This window comes from Bos mutus, chromosome 2 (assembly GCF_027580195.1).
Source record: "Bos mutus isolate GX-2022 chromosome 2, NWIPB_WYAK_1.1, whole genome shotgun sequence".
In the NCBI taxonomy this organism is placed as follows: Eukaryota; Metazoa; Chordata; class Mammalia; order Artiodactyla; family Bovidae; genus Bos; species Bos mutus.
In genome coordinates this window covers 23,857,919-23,875,848 of record NC_091618.1, presented here as the reverse complement: position 1 = coordinate 23,875,848, position 17,930 = coordinate 23,857,919, and the positions used below count along the sequence as shown (strand labels likewise).

The window sequence follows — 17,930 nt, the reverse complement described above, 5'->3', positions numbered from 1 at the left end:
AACAGTAAGAACAGAAGCCATTCAAGTTGAATGGATTAAATCAAGTTGATTTGTAAGTATAAGGATACTGGAGAATATATTAGTTCAGAAAAATGATTTAGAAGGCAGTGACACTTTTTGTTGTTGTCGCTAATTTGTGTCTGACTCTTTTGTGACCCCGTGGGCTGTAGTCTGCCAGACTATAGGTGCTACAGTTCCTACAGGCCACAGGCTCCTAGGTCCATGATTTTTTCCATGCAAGAATACTGCTGTGGGTTGCCATTTCGTCCTAGGGGATCTTCCCAACCCAGAGATCCAACCCATGTCTCCTGCATTGGCAGGCAGTTTCTTTACCACTGCATCACCTGGGAAGCCCTGTGATACTTTTTAGTCAATATTTTTGTCCTACACAACTGCATAGTTAAGCAACATATTATGATAAAGTAATCGTGAAAATGCCAGCTGCTAAGTTCCTAGAAAAAGACCTTGATGCTGACCCTGATTCTGGGAAAGACTGAAGACAGGAGAAGGGGACAACAGAGGACGAGATGGTTGGATGGCATCACCAACTCAGTAGACATGAGTTTGAGTAAGTTCCAGGAGATGGTGAAGGACAGGGAAACCTGGTGTACTGCAATCCATGGGGTCCCAAAGGGTTGGACATGACTGAGCGATTGACCAACAATAACAAGGTCCTAGTGGAGGAAAGCTCCCTGCTCCCCCTCCCCTCAACTAGGGTGCAGCAGAATCAATAGGCAGTAGAGTCGAAATGGAATTGAATTCTGGCTCCTCCTCTTAGTAGGTTGGGCAAGGTCACTGAACTTTAATGTCTCTGAACCTTTCAGAACTTTAGTTTCCTTCTCTGTAAAATGAGGATTCATCCTCATTCATGAATGTTGTGTGAAATCAAGCAAAAATGCACAAGGAGTATTAGTTCAGCATCTGGACCAAATACGCTGGGTTCTTTTTTGTGGTATGAGGTTCAGATAAAGGTTCCCAGCATCTACTCTTCAGCTCAACAACTGATCATAATTCTGAGCTATATGTGAGCTTTGCCCTTCCAATGCTCAGGGCAAACCTTGGAGCCTTTTCTGACTGAGCCACTGTCACTTTTTGCCTCGATTACTCCCCATTCTTGCCACTACAGGCAAAGAACAGCAGAGTGGCTGGTGACCCTAATGTAAGAGTCAGATCACATCGCTCCTATACTCAAAACCTTCAGATGGCTCCTACCTCATTCAGTAAAAGCCAACATCCTTGCAGTGGCCTCCATGATCCAGCCCCCACGAAGCCCTCACCGTCTCTGCTAACTCTCTCCTTCATTCAGACCACTGCAGCCACTCTGTGCTCTTTGCTGTTTCCTGACACACCAACCTCACTCCTGTCTAGGAACCTCTGATCCAGCAGTGTTCCCTGCCTGGGAATTCTGACAAATTGCCCCTCACCTACACACTCCATTTGCAGAAACCTGCTCTGTAGCACCATTAGAGTATGGGCGTGTGCTCAGTCGTGTCTGACTCTTCGAGACCCCGTGGACTGTTGCCTGCCAGGCTCCTCTGTCCATGCCATTTCCTTCTTCAGGGGATCTTCCCAATTCAGAGCTCCAACCCACCTCTCCCGCACTGAGATTCTTTACCAGTGTAAAGAATTCTTTACCTGGGAAACCCACCTTCGAAGTATGCTATATAATTCATCTGTCTTTTACGTTTATTGTCTCCCACTGCAAGAATGTAGACTCCACAAGAGCAGGATCTTTGTTTAGTTCATTTTTTTTTTCAAGGATCTAGAATAGTACCTATACATGGTAGATTAATTTTTCAAAGAATGGTGTTGTGTCAACAGAAACACAATATATATGCATCTCATAGTATAATTCAGAACTCCCTATGCCCTAATCATGGTATATAATTTACATTTCCATAATGGGCAAAAACAGAGAAAATTGAGCCCCCTTAAATATGGCCCATATAAAATCTGAATGTGCTTAGTACAGACGGGGTTAATTCAAAACTAAAGTCAATGTGGCCAAAATGAAAACCTCAAAGAAAAATTTGGAATGGAAATAGAAGGATGAGGCTAGGTGGGCAGGAAAATGGAGGAAATCTGAAGAAAAAAATAACAAGGCTCATGACCCATTAGCTATAGGCCTGTAGAATACTCATGCAAAAAAACTCATTGTTTCTGAATCAGCTCACAATACTATGGTGACTTGGGTCCACTTTTCTTGCTAAGGTTGGAGGGGGAGGGGAGGGGTAGCGCTCTGCCCTCTGGTTCCCAGATGGGGAATTAATGGCTCCTTGTTCAGGTTACTCTATTGCTACAAAACAAATCACTCCACAACTTAGCAGCTTCAAACAAGTACTTTATTTTGTTGACAGTTTGTGGATCTGGAATTCGGGAAGGGCTCATCTTGGTAGTCCTCAGCTGCGTGTCTCTCCTGCTATGGCAGTTGGCAGCTTGATCTGCAGACATCTGAAAGCTCAGCTGGGCTAGACGTCCAAGAAGGCACACGCACTCGGCTGGCAGTTAATGCTTGCCATCAGCGAGAGCTCAAGCTTGGCGGCTGACCAGAACACCTGTTGGTCTGAGGTGCCTGGTGTCCCGCAGAGAACCAGGTGGAAGCAGCAGGGCATGTTCTAATCTAGCCTCAGATATTGCAGAGTCCCTCCTGCCACATTCTATTGGTGAATCACTAAGGCTGGCCCAGATTCAAGGGGAAGGTACATAAGACCCACCACTCAACAGAAGGAAGGTCTAAGCATTTGCAGAAATATTTTAAAATCACACACCGCTTCAAGCATGAAGCTACAGACTGGTTACATCTGATTAGGTCTTATGATGATCAGAAACCCGGAATTAGTGTTTGATGTTTTAGAAGTGTTTCATGTCCCCTGTGTACTTAGCCCCTGTAATATCTCCCCACTTTTCTCTAACTGTTCCTTCTGGCCACTGGAAACTGTTTGAGTAGCTTGGAAGGTAGGACAGGGTGGGCAGGAATGATGGCAGTGGAGGAACAGGAATTTCACACTACCGACTCACTCCCTAAGAAAATTCACCTAAGTTCCTTGTCATTTACGCACACGGCATCCAAACTGTACACATACAGGTAACATTATGTATTTATTTTTTAAAGTATTGCTAGTTAAAAATTTTTTTTTGGCTGTGGTGGCACAAGGCTTGCACAATGAATCTTTGTTCTCAGGGATGGAACCCATGCTTCCTGACGTGGAAGCACAGAGTCTTAAGTAAGCACTGGACCACCAGGGAAGTCCCACATCATTCATTATTGATTGCCTACCGAGGTCTATGCTGTTTGCACAAATTCTCTGTCCCGTAGCAGTTAGAGAGATGAACACAACAGCTGCGTGGCTAGACCAGAGTGAGCAAGGAGAGCAGAGGTCAGGGAGGTGATGACTGGATTGTTTACAACTAGGGTGTCTACTGTGGGTGGGGTGGAGTTTTGAGGGTTTTGTGTCCAACAATGGCATGATCAGAGTTGTGTTTTAACAGGCATGTTGAGAAAAGGCTGGTAGGGGCAGGAGCTGGGGGACAGGTTAGGAGGCCACTGGCACAATCCAGATGACAGGGAACTGAACCGTGGTAATAGGAGCTGGACGGTGAAAAGTGGCCGTACTGGGAGGATGCACTTTGAGGGCAGAGCCACTAGACTTGTACTGAGGCTTGGGTCTGCAAGCTTGTCTGTTATTTCAACACAGGTTTGCAACGTGGGACTTATTACATAGATACAGTTGATAGACTCCTGCAGCAAAAGACAATTCAATGTCAATAAAATACAAACAACAAGAAAGTACGTTAATAATGTAGAAATAAAGTCCCAAGTCACTTGAGCAAAAAATTATTTTTATGCAAGTAAATCCAAAAATAAACAAATTTGTTTGACCATATGCTGTTTCCTCTGGAGTGGGTTTCCATTTCCTCCTCCTGGGGATCTTCCCGACCCAGGGATCAAACCTGCATGTCCCGCATTGGCAGATGGATTCTGTACCACTAAGCCAACTGGGAAGTTCCCTTTTGACACCACACTGGGTTAAGTCCACCAGATATTTCTACTTCATTTTAGAAGCTGCTCTCTAATTAGTTCCTCCAACTCTAGGTAACAGCTCAAGGAAGAGCACACAAAACCAACGCATTCAGCCTAATGTGGCATTCTCAACGGATGGGGAGAAACTCGGGTATGATGGGCAATGACAACACAGAAAGGCTAGTCCGTGCCTTCCAGAGGCTGTTTGGCAGGAACCAGTGCACATGTTAGCAGGCCATCACCATGCACGTGGCAACTTTCCTGTCATGATTTAAAGTATGTGGTGGGTACAGAAGAGTTTAAATAAACCTGCAAGTGTTGGAAAATCATTTGCCTTTCTACGACTTAAGTTATCTTGAATTCAACAAATTGTGCAATCATGCAAGTTTTAATATCACTGCATTAACTGGGAACATCTACGGAAATACTTGGTTACCATTATATTGTCAAAAGAATTATCATATTTAATAAGGGAATGACACTCTGAATTCTGAAACAGTAAAATCATGAAACATGTAAATGTAACATGAGACTCCATTAGGTGAGTTTGATTGTTTCTAGAGTCTACAGGCTACTGGGCATTCTTAAATGTTGCAGGAATAGATGATAATCCTCATTATGAGGGCAGATCTAAATACAAATCTGTTACAAGTGTCATACGCTTTAACAGCCATACTTTAGAAGAGTGATTCCCAAGTTCTTTCAAATTTTTGATTTGGGGGCATGCCTACATTCTTTATTGTGCATTAATCTATTTCAGATAAAAATAAAATTTACTTTCTAGAAGGAATTTAACCACTGTGAAATTATGTAAAAATAACAGAGAATCATTAAGTATCATAAAGCATAGATTAAGGATCCCTGTTCTTCAGAATATATGGGAAATGATTGGCTTGTAAGAAATTTTGGCATTATGTCACCAAAGAAGCCACTTTTTAGGGCCACTGCTGATTCATGACTGGGGGGTAAATAGAGTCCTAATGGCCCTCTCGATCTCAAACACTAGGCTGTGGGGAAACATGCCACACAACCCTTGTTAACAGTATAAATAAACCTCTATTACTTCGTCATTCTTCAGAATGTCAAGTTCAGGATTTAAATGCTTTTCAAAGAAAGGTTTTTTTCAAAGAAAGAGCTAGATGGGGCACTAGAAAGAGGAGCATGGGTTTTGAGGTCAGATGGACCGCAGCTTGACTCTTCAGTCTTCCACTTGGGTTTGACCTGGTAAACTTTCTCTCAGGCTCCATCTCTATGCTACAAATGATAGGAATCATGGTCTCAACTTTTATGGGAAACCATATGTATCAGTATGGGACAAGCCTTCTAAGGGATGGTCTGTATGTGTGGTGAAAGGATATAGAAAGAGATCTAATTATACTGTTGTCAAGGAAACTTAGGGACTAAAGACTGGCAGTTGGGAAAGGAAGCATATCTCAAGTACCTACATTCTCCTCCTGAGAATGTTTTCACAAGGAAGCCAGGTAACACCTAAAAGGGAAGGCAGGACACAAGAACTCGTCTTGTGTCTTGCTTCCACTTTCCATCGTCTTGTGTCTTGCTTCCACTTTCCAAGTAGAGACCAGCTCACCCTCCAGCGACCTTGGAGACACGCCTATCAGGCCGTCGTGACAGCAGCAAGGTCATCCACAGAACTTTCTTCCTCTGCATCCTGTCCACTAAGCAGCCTTCCTGGGGTGACTGGGGTTCTATCTAGACTGTCCCACAGAAACTCAAACATTAATAAACTGGAATTTCATAGACTAGGACACTAAGTTATGCCTGTTTATTGCCTGTGCAAAGGAACCAATTCAAGTATTGGCAATGGTATGAGGATATTTGCAATAAGAGTTAAAAACTTAGAACAGATATTCTTTGACCTAGCAATTCCTACTTCTAAGAATGCATCCTAATTGGATGCATTGGAAATTCCAAAATAATTGGAAAAATGTGCAAATATGAATATACAAGCATGCTGAGTTTAGTATTTTTAAATGTTTAGTTTTATTTGAAAATTTAAATATTCTAAAAATGTATAACCTAACTTCAACTAATGGGATCAGTGAAATAAAGGATGGTTTAGTCACATAATGGAATAATGGAATACAGTTGTCCAGGCTAGATTATACTGCAGCTAAAAATCTGTGGTGTTGGAGAAGACTCTTGAGAGTTCCTTGGACTTCAAGGAGATCAAACCAGTCAATTCTAAAGACAATCAGTCCTGAATGTTCATTGGAAGGACTGATGCTGAAGCTGAAAACCCAATACTTGGGTCACCTGATGGGAAGAACTGACTCATTGGGAAAGACCCTGATACTGGGTAAGACTGAAGGTGGAAGAAGGGGACGACAGAGGATGAGATGGTTGGATGGTATCACTGACTCGATGACATGACTGTGAGCAAGCTCTGGGAGTTGGTGATGCACAGGGAAGCCTGGTGTGCTGCAGTCCATGGGGCCACAAAGAGTCAGACACGACTGAGCAACTGAACTGAAAACCCTTATCTCAGCAGACTAAAACAACAGAAGATTTAGTAACACCCACTGTAGATCCAGAGCACGTTGGGTTTCATGGGATGGCTTGGCATCCCGAAGAAACTGGTGGTTAAGCCTCTTACCTGCAATTAAACTCTCCTGACTGCACGTCATGGGCTGAAGCAAGTCACGTGGGCTTACCTACCTTCACAGAGTAGGAGGCTGACAGTCCCAGTGCATGGGCACAGAGCCAGCATCCACTTCGACTCTACAGCAGCTGATGAGGCTAATAGGGGGCACAACTTTTGGGCATGGGGCAAACTCTCCACACTACATCAGGTGTGGCAAGAAGGTAGGTACCCATTAACAACAGGTCTATAAGTATGTGTCCTATATGTACATATGCATTAAAAAAAAAAAGCAAAAATACTGGGAAGATATATGGCATAAATTTAACAGTGGTGTCTCTGCATGGTTGCATGCACTAAAGGACTTTTTAAAAATAAATATTTTAAATACTTTTTTGGTATTATCTTTTTATTTTCCTTTTTTTTAATTGCAATAAACATATTATTATATTTTTTTCTTTGGCCACACTGCACACTTTGTGGGACCGTAGCTCCCCAACCAGGGAGGGAACCAGGGCCCCTGACAGGGACAGCACTGATTCCAAACCACTGGACCACCAGGGAACTGCCAATAAACATTCTGATGATGAGAGAAAATAAAGCTTTGGTTCTTAAAAAAAAAAACAAACTCTCAATAAACTGCTGTTCTGATCTCTAAATCAACCCCTCAGTTAAGCCAAGGACTCTGTTCTCCTGGATCTGAATCATCCTGTTTCTTCATAAAACTGAGCTGTTTGTGAGGGGACCCAGGGCAGAGCTCATGCTGTCTCCACGAGGCTCAGTGCTCTCAGGGGGCCTGGGTATCCTGAGCAATCTCACTCCAGGGCCTCATAAACTTCAAGATAGATCATACCTACTTCCTTTATACCAAACCCTCATTACACGCTAGCACATTAAGGCACGCGATATAAAGAAGGCACGTGCTTTTGAGTCAGACAGACAGACAAGATTCACTTCGTTTTCTCATTTGTAAAATGGAGAAAACAGTGCCTTGCAGAAGTGTTGCCAGGATTAAATAGTACGAGGTCGGCAGGGCACCCAGCACACAGGCAGCACTAAACTCATGGTAGTTACTCCTGCTGTACTATGTCCAGGTCAAACAGAACAAAAGCTAAATTAAACAACCGGGTAACAAGCAAGGAACATTTTATTGTATGCATGTTCTCAAAAAACCCACAAAAACAGAACCCACAAACAGGAGCAAAGAACAAAGGTTTCTAGCTCTCTGGGACACGCAGGGCACCCTATCTTATAGAAATGTAGCTAGTAGTACAAGACAAAATGTACTAATCAACATTGCCCTTTGCCTCCCTAGTCAAAAAAGTCTAGAGAGAAAAACACTTTAAATTGTATTCTAATATAAATTTGTTGCACAATTAAACATCAACTTACTCAAAGAGTTATTGTGTAGTAAACTGCAGAAAATAGAGTAGGCATTCAATAATCTGCTCACAATTAACAATTAAGCAATAGACACACAAATACAGCATGTATTACTTATTTGTTAATCTTCACATTTAAAATGAGCAGACGGTTTATCATTAATAGTAACCGGTTTCTTACATTTTAAGAGATACCAGATCCAGGAATGAAGTAGGAAGTAATTAATGAAAACTGCTTTTAGAAAATAACTCCTTGAATCTGAGCCACTGTGGTTTTATTCCATACTTAGGCCAGTTTCAACAGTTTAAATCTGTAGGTACTACCAAACTGAATGCTGTAGGGGGAGAACAAAGTGACACCACCTTCTAAAGTATAAAGCAGTGTGTTTCGTTTATGGCCTCTAGGCAGCAGGACAGAACTAAGACACAGTAAACAGAGATTTACAAGTAATGAAGAGTCTGCTTCCATCTAATGCTACAAGAGTATACTCCTATCGCTTCCACTAATAAAGAGCAATTTTAAAACATGTTTAGAAGGAAGAACTGGCAAGTCTTGATCACGAACCTTTTGTTGTTGTTGTTCAGTCGCTAAGTCGTGGCCAACTCTGCGACCCCACGCATACTAGATCTAAACAGAAAGATCTTCTCTTAACATTCTGTTCTTCGTGATCCCCAAGTGGGACTCTGCAGGAGCATTCAGGAATGGAAAAACTGGTAAACCATTATTTGAAGAACTATATATTGTCAGTGACCCGTTTAAAAGTAACGCAGTCAAAATAAGGCAATAACCAGAAGTCTAACTATATGTGCCCAATCACTAAAATTTTTCCCCACCTCTATAAAAAATATTACCCCATTTACTACCTTGTGTGTGACAGAGACAAGGCAAGCCTACCACATGTGTGTTTAAAACAAAAAATGGTAGTAAGCTCTGGTGGAAAGAAAATACATTGAAACTTTCTCCTTTCCTTTTCCAGATACCTGGCTCCAATTCTTCCTGACACAGACCTCTCCCTCTTGACTTATGTTAGCTTAACCCCTAAGGAGGCACTGTATCAGCCTTACACTCTCTGTGAAACATTAGGTTTTTCATTAGGAATCTTTTAAAATAAAAAAAAGTCAAAAAGCTATGGCATATCCTTGACAGCTGCGAAACTGCTCAGTCTACCACAGCATCATAAAATCACATTTTACAGAGGCTGAAAGAAAGCAAAACCATCGTGTAGCATTCTTCAGCACGGCAAGGAATAGTTCATATTCTCTTTTCCTTTCAGGACTTCAGAGAATCCCCAACACAGCACCTTTGTGTGTATGAGCCAAACCATTAACTAAATTAAGCTGACATTCAACACTACCGTTCAAGTTACCACCACTCGATTTTTCTCCTGGATTATGTCAGCAACACACATTCTGCCAAGGGCCTAGGGCAAGTTTTGAAAGAAAACATCTTTTTCAGGTGATACAACACAAAAATTACAAGGAGCAATAAAACCCTTCAGTCTTATTTCTAAAGGCAAGTCGACATCTACTGCAGATCATTCTAGAACATGATGACCTGATCTCCTTTCCTAATTTGTGCCACTGGCCATTAAGACATCTTAGTTTAATTGCCTGTCTTAAACTGTTATTAAAAACACACTTTCATTAACAACTGTTATTTAAAACTATCAAGTCCCTTAGTTATGTCACACAGAATGATGCTGTCTTGGTTTGATCCCCTAAAAGCAATGCAGTAGTATTTTTCTATATCCATCAGTAAGACTAACAAAAATACTGCTGCTATCTATTTTAAAATCTATCCTTAAAATAGCCCTAAAGTAACAAGACACATGTACTGCCGGTTAAAAACAAATAAATATCTGAATATTAAAAGACAGGCTCCCCATTTCCTACCTCTTCCCCAATCCTAGTACTAAGTGGCCAAAAACTTTTAAATTAAAATGCCATTTGATAACAAGAGATTTTGCTAACTGTTCTGGGAATAACTTACAAGTTAGGAATACCTGTGCAGGACCTTGTTAATAGTCACTGCTCTGGGTTACCAATTTCCTTCTACGAAATAAGTTTTAACTAAAAGTCAACCTAGTTTAAAAAGCTTTGGAGTTCTCTTCTGAGGTGTCTACTGAAGTGTCACGGTATTTACAGGGGCTCATCTTGGGCTGCAAATAGACTGTGTCTTTCAGGAGGACTGGGCTGTTCCACGGAGCGGACTGCTCGTTTCCCATCCCAGTCACGCTGGTAGCTGGGTTTTCCATTAGTCATCCCTAATTGCAATGAGAAAAAGTCAGGCGGCTTGTGCGAGTCCCATGTTAACAGCACCATAGAGACATCTTGTCCTCAGAGCACATCTGGGGGACAGGGAAGGATGTGGACTCCCTTGGTTAGTATAGACACTGTACAGCTCACTTGGTGACAACAGTAAGGATCCGCCCACGGCACGCTGGCTGGGATGAGAAACAACTGAAGTGGACCACACACTAAGTGCACACATGGCACTACCTGGAGAGGACAGGTACCATCAAGAGGTTTGTCAGTGACTAGGGGCAGAGAATGTTCACAGACGCCAGTGGACGAGGAGGGGCTCTGGGTTTCTAAGACCCCTGCACCCCCCCAAGAGAGAACGCAAGTCCTCCTCCCTGGACCCCGGCTCTGACCACAGAGATGCGTGGGAACCCCCGAGGGCCCAGCAAGTCTGGGAGGAGGGGAGTGTGTTTGCACTTGGAATTGCTTGAAGAAACTTCTAGGCTTTAAGTTTTTCGTTCAGTGTTTTTCTTCTGAAACTCTCGTGTGCTAAATTACTGTCTCAGCACATATCAGCTCACTGCTCGTGGGACGTCTCGCTGGAGTAACTCCACTCCTTGGGGACCCGCTATGTCAGTCCCCACGGATAGTTCCATAAATGCCCAAAAACACACGTTCACGTTTTGTTCTTTATAAAAATGCTGATTTGATTTTAGTGGCTGGCTGTCCATCCACCTGAAAGGGACTGTGGAGCTAGAGGGAAGCGTTGTGTGTAGGGGAAGGTGGCCGCCGTGAAGACTCAGACCCCGCTGGCCCCTGCATCAGTGTGGAGAGAAGCCGGTTGCCAGACTGCAGCCCACCACGGGCGTCATGTCCCAAATCTGCAAGAGAAGGAGGGGGAGGACCTGGAGAGGTGGCACTGGCTACGTGGTCCCACAGGAGGACAGACAGCTGGTACACTGGCCCGCAGGTCAAGACACACAGCTCAGCCTCTTCTTTCCCTATAAAGCTTCTGGAGATTTACACAGTGACAAGACAATGTGGTTGGCTAGAACACAAAAAAAGCTTATAAGCAGTATTTCTCTCAACACCTGCGAATTACATCATAATAATGTTTCACTACAATTTACTTTTATTTTTAATAAAAAGCCCACTGGGAAAAAGTCCATTTTTAAAATTATGAAACAAATTATGACAGTTTTACGGGGTTTCTCAGGTGGCTCAGTGGTAAAAGAATTGACCTGCCAAAGCAGGAGCCACAGGAGACATGGGCTCAATTCCTGGCTTGGGAAGATCCCTTGGAGGAGGAAACGGCACCCCACTCCAGTATTCCTGCTGGGATAATTCCACAGACAGAGGAGGCTGGTGGGCTACAGTCCACGGGGTCACAAACCGTTAGAGACAAGTGAGCGGCTGAGCACTATGCAGGCATGGCAGTTTTATAACTCAAGAACAGTACTAAGGATAAAGCGCTCACACTCAGTTTCTGTGCTAGTCACTCAGGGATTTAACAAAGGAAAGTATGGTTATTTCTTATAAATGGGGAGTATTCTATCCAGGATAAAGGACCATTAGCCAGGGAAGGAGCGACCAGAGAAAGACGTCAGCTAAGGCCAGGCAGTGGGAGGGAGGACCCTGGGGCCGGCTCAGGGCAGATAGCGACAGAGAGGTGGCAGACCCTCACCAGCTTACTTGGAGAGACTGAGACAGTGCAGGGAGACCCCACTGGACTGAGCCACCGGGAAGGGCATGGAAACTCACAAACATGCAATTTGTTAGCCAGGGCTTTCACCTCGCCATGGGGAGTTCATCCAAAGGGAAGGCGAGCTTGTCCATCTGAACTGCCTTACACACTCACAGCATATCAGTGGAGCAGTCTGCACGGAGGTGCTAATTGGGACAATTAGGCAGCTTACCTTCACCACGCGGTCGGTCCCGCAGGTCACCATCAGGCCCCTAGCAACATCCATGGACATGTGGGAGATGTTATGTTTTCCTTCGTGGAAGGTTGCTAGAGATGTCCGACTAACAGAGAGAAGAGAGGCCATTTAAACTCACCCGATGGTTTCTAGAGCTGAGGGATGAGTCATCTTAGCAACATAAAGGAAATGTTTACGGTAACAGTGTCAAAATTTGCTCCCCGAAATGTGGCTATGGTTTTGAAAACCAATTTTAATTAAAGGATGACAGAAAGCCGAAGTTGCAGGACTGGTTTTCTGGGGGGTTTTTTTGGTCTTTCTGTTTGTTTTTGGTTGTGCCGTACAACCTCAGGGATCTTGGTTACTCAACCAGGGACTGCACTTGCACCCTCGGTGGTAAGAGCAGAGGTCTGACCACTGGACCTCCAGGGGATTCCCAAAGGCAGTTTTATAAAGGATTTTCCAAAATTCCCAAAATATTTGATTTTCTTTTAGTGGACAGGCTTGTACATTCCTAGACATCAGAATTGAGAGAGTCATTTCCTAGTCAGGTTGATAGGGAGTCTAGGGGTCCCCAAGGAGAGGGGTCTGGAATTCTCAAGGAGGAAGAAAGGACAAACTTTTTTTCTTTCTCCACATTCCTTAGGATTATATAACAATAATGTATCCTGCCAAAGGACAGTCTTTAGATTCAACCTTCTGTTATCTTAAAATGTTAATTATGGGAGTAGACCTGGTCTTTACAAGGATGTATCTTGCCTGAGGACAGTGTTATCTTAAAATGTAAATTATGGGAGTAGGTCTGTTAAGGTCTTTACAACCTCCAGACATTCTTTGGATTATATAACCTCATTGTCAACACTAGCAAGCGGGTACTCTTTCTGCCCCCTTCTGATGCCTATGTCAGAAGCTTTCTCTATCTCCTTTATACTTTAATAAAAGTTTATTACACAAAAGCTCTGAGCGATCAAGCCTCGTCTCTGGCCCCGGATTGAATTCTTCTCCTCCGGGGACCAAGAATCCCGGTGTATTCGCGTGATTCAACAACCTTTCAGAATGAGAACCTTTAACAGAGAAGAGGAACTACACTGCATGAGATCACAGGCTGCAGGCTCCCCGCTAATCCAGGCTGGAGAGGCAGTGCTGCCCCGGGGTGCTGACCCTCACTCTACTCCGAAGCCCACACCCTGGCCACATCACCAGCTCACTGACCAAGAGCAGTGGTGGTGTCACACCAGCCTTCCTACTTGGGCATCCACCAAGGTGTGCCCAGCTACTGCTTTCAAAGATGATTCAAAAATGAGCAGAAGTAGAGAAGGAAATGGCACCCCACTCCAATATTCTTGCCTAGAAAATCCTATGGACAGAGGAGACTGGAGGGCTATGATCCATGTGGTCGCAAAGAGCCAGACACGACTTCGCGACTTAGCATGCATAGCTGAAATTAACACACCAAAATAACTCAACTGCATTTCAATAAAATACATTTTTTAAAAAAAGGAGCAAAAGAAAATGCTGGTCCTGCCTTCATGGATCTATCTGATTCAGAACTGAATGGGGGACAGACATGTCTTATACACAGTTATTTAAGCATAGATCACTAGGTCAGACTTTATGTGGGAGAGAATGTGGGTCTCCAGGGTTTTCCCACTAATAAATTGTCCATGAGTGTGAGCACAGGTTGAAGCCGGGGTGCCTCTGTAGAGCGCCTGCTCAGCCACCCACCAGTGTACACACAGCCTTGACCCTCACAGCACTCTGAGTGGCTTGGAGTCTCAGGGCCGGCCACTCATGGCCTGACCGGTCTGAGCAGAATCATTCCTTCAAGTGTTTGGGAGAAACGTGTTAAGTCACAAAGCCAGGGCAGAATTCTCTCCTTGGAAACTGTTTACAAGAGACAAAAGATCAATACAGTGGATCCTTGAACAACACAGATTCAAACTATACTGGTCCACTTATATCCGGATTTTTTTTTTTACTAGTAAATATCATAGCACTAAATGATCTACAGACCCATGGATAGGAAGGTCTAAGTTATATCCAGATTTTTATACCCAGTCAGACCCAGAGGGTCTAAGGTATACGCTACACCCAACTCTTTAAGTTGTACCCAGATTTTCCACTGCATGGAGGACAGGACCCTAACCGTTGTGCAAGGGTCGACTGTGTATCCATGTCATTTCCCAGGCTCTCCCACTGCAGATGAACACACAGTAAGACAGAGACAGGCAAACACTCACTCCTCGTCCTTGATGGAGTCGTAGCAGGAATCACAGACTCGGACCTGGAACTCGAAGCCCATGACGGGGTAGCTGGAGCGCTTGCTGCTGCACTTGCCACAGACAGCCTGCCCACACTTCCGGCAGTGATGCTTCCAGAAGGAAGGAGGGAAAGGGGGAGTTAACCTCTTGTTTTAAGGTACGTGGTTTCCCTTCAGAGCAGGGGAATGGGATTGGGGATGATGTGCCTTGAATGATACTGCAAAGTCACTTCAGTCGTGTCTCTTTGTGACCCCATGGACCGTAGGCCGCCAGGCTCCTCTGTCCATAGGATTCTCCAGGCAAGATACTAGAGTGGCTTGCCATTCCCTTCTCCATGAATTATAATCACCCCTAATTCAGTGTATCAATTAACACACCAAAGGCTGACGATTTCAACACTTTTAAGGATTTCCAAATATTCTTGCTTTGTTATTGGTGAAATACTGATTTTTATTCTTTCATATTTTCGGCCTAGATGACAACAAACGACGTTTAAAACCAAGTTCAAGCTCACTTAGGAACCCAAATGGCTAGAGGCTTTGGGAAGGAAAAACAATCCTATAACAAAGAAAAGTTTTAAATGGAAGTAAAGTTTTAAATGTAATTTGCCCTCATTAAGAAACAAACATCCATAATCATGTTTTGTTCTTTCTTTTACTCTTTCAAATGATGATTCTGAAAATGAGCTTCAAGAACATTCCAAAATAGTTCAGCTATTATCACTACTTTTGACATATATATATTTTTAAACCACTGAAATTTTGTGACCCATACCTTTCCATGCTCTTCTATTAGCTGTTAACTCATAAGATTAAAATTAATTCTCCATGTTTCCTTTGAATTAGGGCCTACTTCACCCACCAGTTACTACCAGTCACGTGTTGTGAGAACGAGGCTAAAGACAGAATATTGCTGCAATTTCTGAGCGTTAGAATGTTATGAGTGATAAAATAATTCCTACACTGGCAGTCTTATATCTGACCTTGCTACAGAGCAGCTTCATAAGTAAAACTTTATTGACACACACAAACTGCACCAATTCCTTAGAGAGGGTACAACCCATAAGAAAAGCTATTAAAATTGGCATTCCATTTTTACTTACCTGCACAAATTCACATTCAGTCTGAGTGAGTGGCTACCTTCAAGCTTGCTATAGAACTATGCTTTTTGTAGAACTTTAGTATTACATGAATACCTAATGGTAACAGCTTCCTTGAAATCTATAGGCTATCTGGAACACGTTTTTTCAATTAATTTACAAAATTAAAAAACAGTACATACTTGAAACATGCTTAACAGAAATGCTGCGGGTATATGCACATGGAACAAGCTAAAATTCTTACTGTCAGAATATTTCAGCGAGGGCTAACCTGTTACTTTTCGTCTGTTCGTGAAAGTTTAAGGCTTAGAGGCCGAGTTCATTCTGACTTTGTGCTGGGCTGGTACAAATACTAACTTTAACAAGTAATAGCCCTAAACTCAGAGCTCTTTCATCCCTTTACAAACAGGCTCTGGGGGTTTTCTGGACATCCCTGCTTTTCCAGAGCAGGATGAGTGATGGCATACTTTGGGAAAGTTAAGTCTCACTATTACCCCAGGAAAGATCTGCTCATGTTTGTCACACAACGATGGGTGACATCACAAACGTAGGAATTAACAGCATTCATAGGGAAAAGTGTGATTCCAAATAAAATGTTAGACTAATCATATAAATAACAAAATATGAGATTAACACAGTGACAACTGGATGCCAGATACTCACCTGTCTCAACCCCAGTGTCTTCGTGTCCCACATCTGCTTAATATTCCAGAAAAAGGGCTGTTCACATTTCTGACAAGAATCACTTTCCAACCACTGAGGAGCCTGGGGGAGGAGAAAGTCAGACCCAACATCAGAGCATCTGCTGATTTATACCAAGTTTTCAGAAATTAATACAACAGTTCTAGACCTCACTGGGGTTCTTTTTTTTTTTTTTTCTATGTATTATAGCTGTTTCCATATTCATTCAATATTACGTTTGTGTTTTGAGTAATCTTTGCCATTTTTGCAATGTTTTCAAGATTGTTTAATTTTAGATTGTTCTACCTATAGACAGGAGGGAGGAATTCAATCTGCATTATGAACTCTTAAGAGTTGTCCTTGCATATTTGACCTCAATCACTTGGCATCATATATATGCAATAAAAACAGAAAATACTCTAAGGTTATACCAAAGATCATGAAGTAAGGAATAATCTTTTCTTGATTCTGAAAGTTAACACTCAAGAAAAGTTTATCTGATAAGAAGAGACAATATGGGAGAACCAGAGAAATCAAACTACACTGACTCTTAAAAAATCTTCAGTGAAGATGGTCAGCTTTACAGATTTGACAAGGTGGTTTAAAGAGTTGAGTGCCCCTAATTTTTTGTTTCCTATTGCATCAAAACCTTTGGCTTTCCTATTTCTTATTTTAGATATGGCATTACAAGTATTTCTACATAAGACAGCCATTACAAAAGTCTTTCCTCCTGGAGTGGGGGTGGAGAAGGGACCCACAAACAGAATGAAGCAGGCTAAGACAGAAGAGCCTTCCGTAAATGACTGGGGCAATGCTGGAAGTGGGAAGGGAGGACAGAAAGAGTGAAGAGGAAATGCATACCCACGTGACAAGGTTACTACCCGATGTAGAACTGCTCATTTCTGTGATCAGGGAAGAGAGGAGGGGGTTTGAGAACCCTGCCTGTGAACAACGTCCCTCAAGGAAAACCCGTGACACAGTGGGGCCTGCTGCCAACACCACAGGAATGTTTAATTGCAGTGGAAGGAAAGCAGGGCCACTGTCTAGTCTTAGTTTGTGACACAGGCCAGTGTAACTCCAGCAACACTACCCGTATGTGGAGCAGTCACATGGAACAATCAGCACAAAAATGTCTTCATGGCAGCGACATTCAAGCATGAGTACACCATGGGTAAGGCTGTGAGCATTAAATGCAGTGCTTTGCACAGTGCCTGGTATACAGCAAGTGCCATATAGTCCACCAGTGTGCTTCGTTCTCAACACAACCCTAGGAGATGCAGAAGAACATTCTCTCAGTTTGACAGGCAAAGACACTGTGGCTCAGAGACTGAGGTGGCCTGTCCACGGTTGGTCAGTGGGCGGAGCTCCCAGGAGATGCAGGAGTCCCGCCCACATCTTTGTGCTTGTCCACTGCACTCTACACAGCCTCTGGACATGGTCCTCTTCATTTCAACAGGGTCTCCAAACATGTTTCTGGAATATGACAACCAATGGGACTGAATTTCTGCCCTCAGGGAGCATAATTCTGTCTAAGGGTTAGGGAAGAATATCATTTTGCTGAGCTGGAAGGGACAGGGACACAAGGAAAGAAAAAATATGCTTAAAATAATCAGATAATGGACAAAAAAACAAACTCAGAAATATATTTTTGGAACATATTTTAATATAAGAAATAACCATGACTTTGTTTCTTTTAATAGGATTAAGTGTTATGGTATAGGCTCTCA

At 43.0% G+C, this 17,930-nt stretch overlaps 1 protein-coding gene across 4 annotated transcripts in view; it reads right to left on the bottom strand.

Annotated features, from left to right (window-relative positions):
* Positions 1-2,324: 2,324 nt before the first annotated feature.
* The window catches only part of WDFY1 (WD repeat and FYVE domain containing 1), a 60,504-nt gene continuing 44,898 nt past the window's right edge, over positions 2,325-17,930 (bottom strand). For 3 of the 4 annotated variants that reach the window (XM_070385890.1, XM_070385910.1, XM_070385900.1), the window contains 4 exons: positions 16,186-16,287; positions 14,403-14,533; positions 12,160-12,268; positions 2,325-3,739 (listed from right to left, as the gene is read on the bottom strand). In XM_070385890.1, coding sequence (XP_070241991.1) covers positions 3,470-3,739; positions 12,160-12,268; positions 14,403-14,533; positions 16,186-16,287 — 612 coding nt within the window. In that variant the 3' untranslated portion in view covers positions 2,325-3,469. Of the gene's footprint in view, positions 3,740-7,749; positions 11,125-12,159; positions 12,269-14,402; positions 14,534-16,185; positions 16,288-17,930 lie in introns of those variants that run through there. The other variant, XM_005896698.2, reaches the window with a different exon arrangement.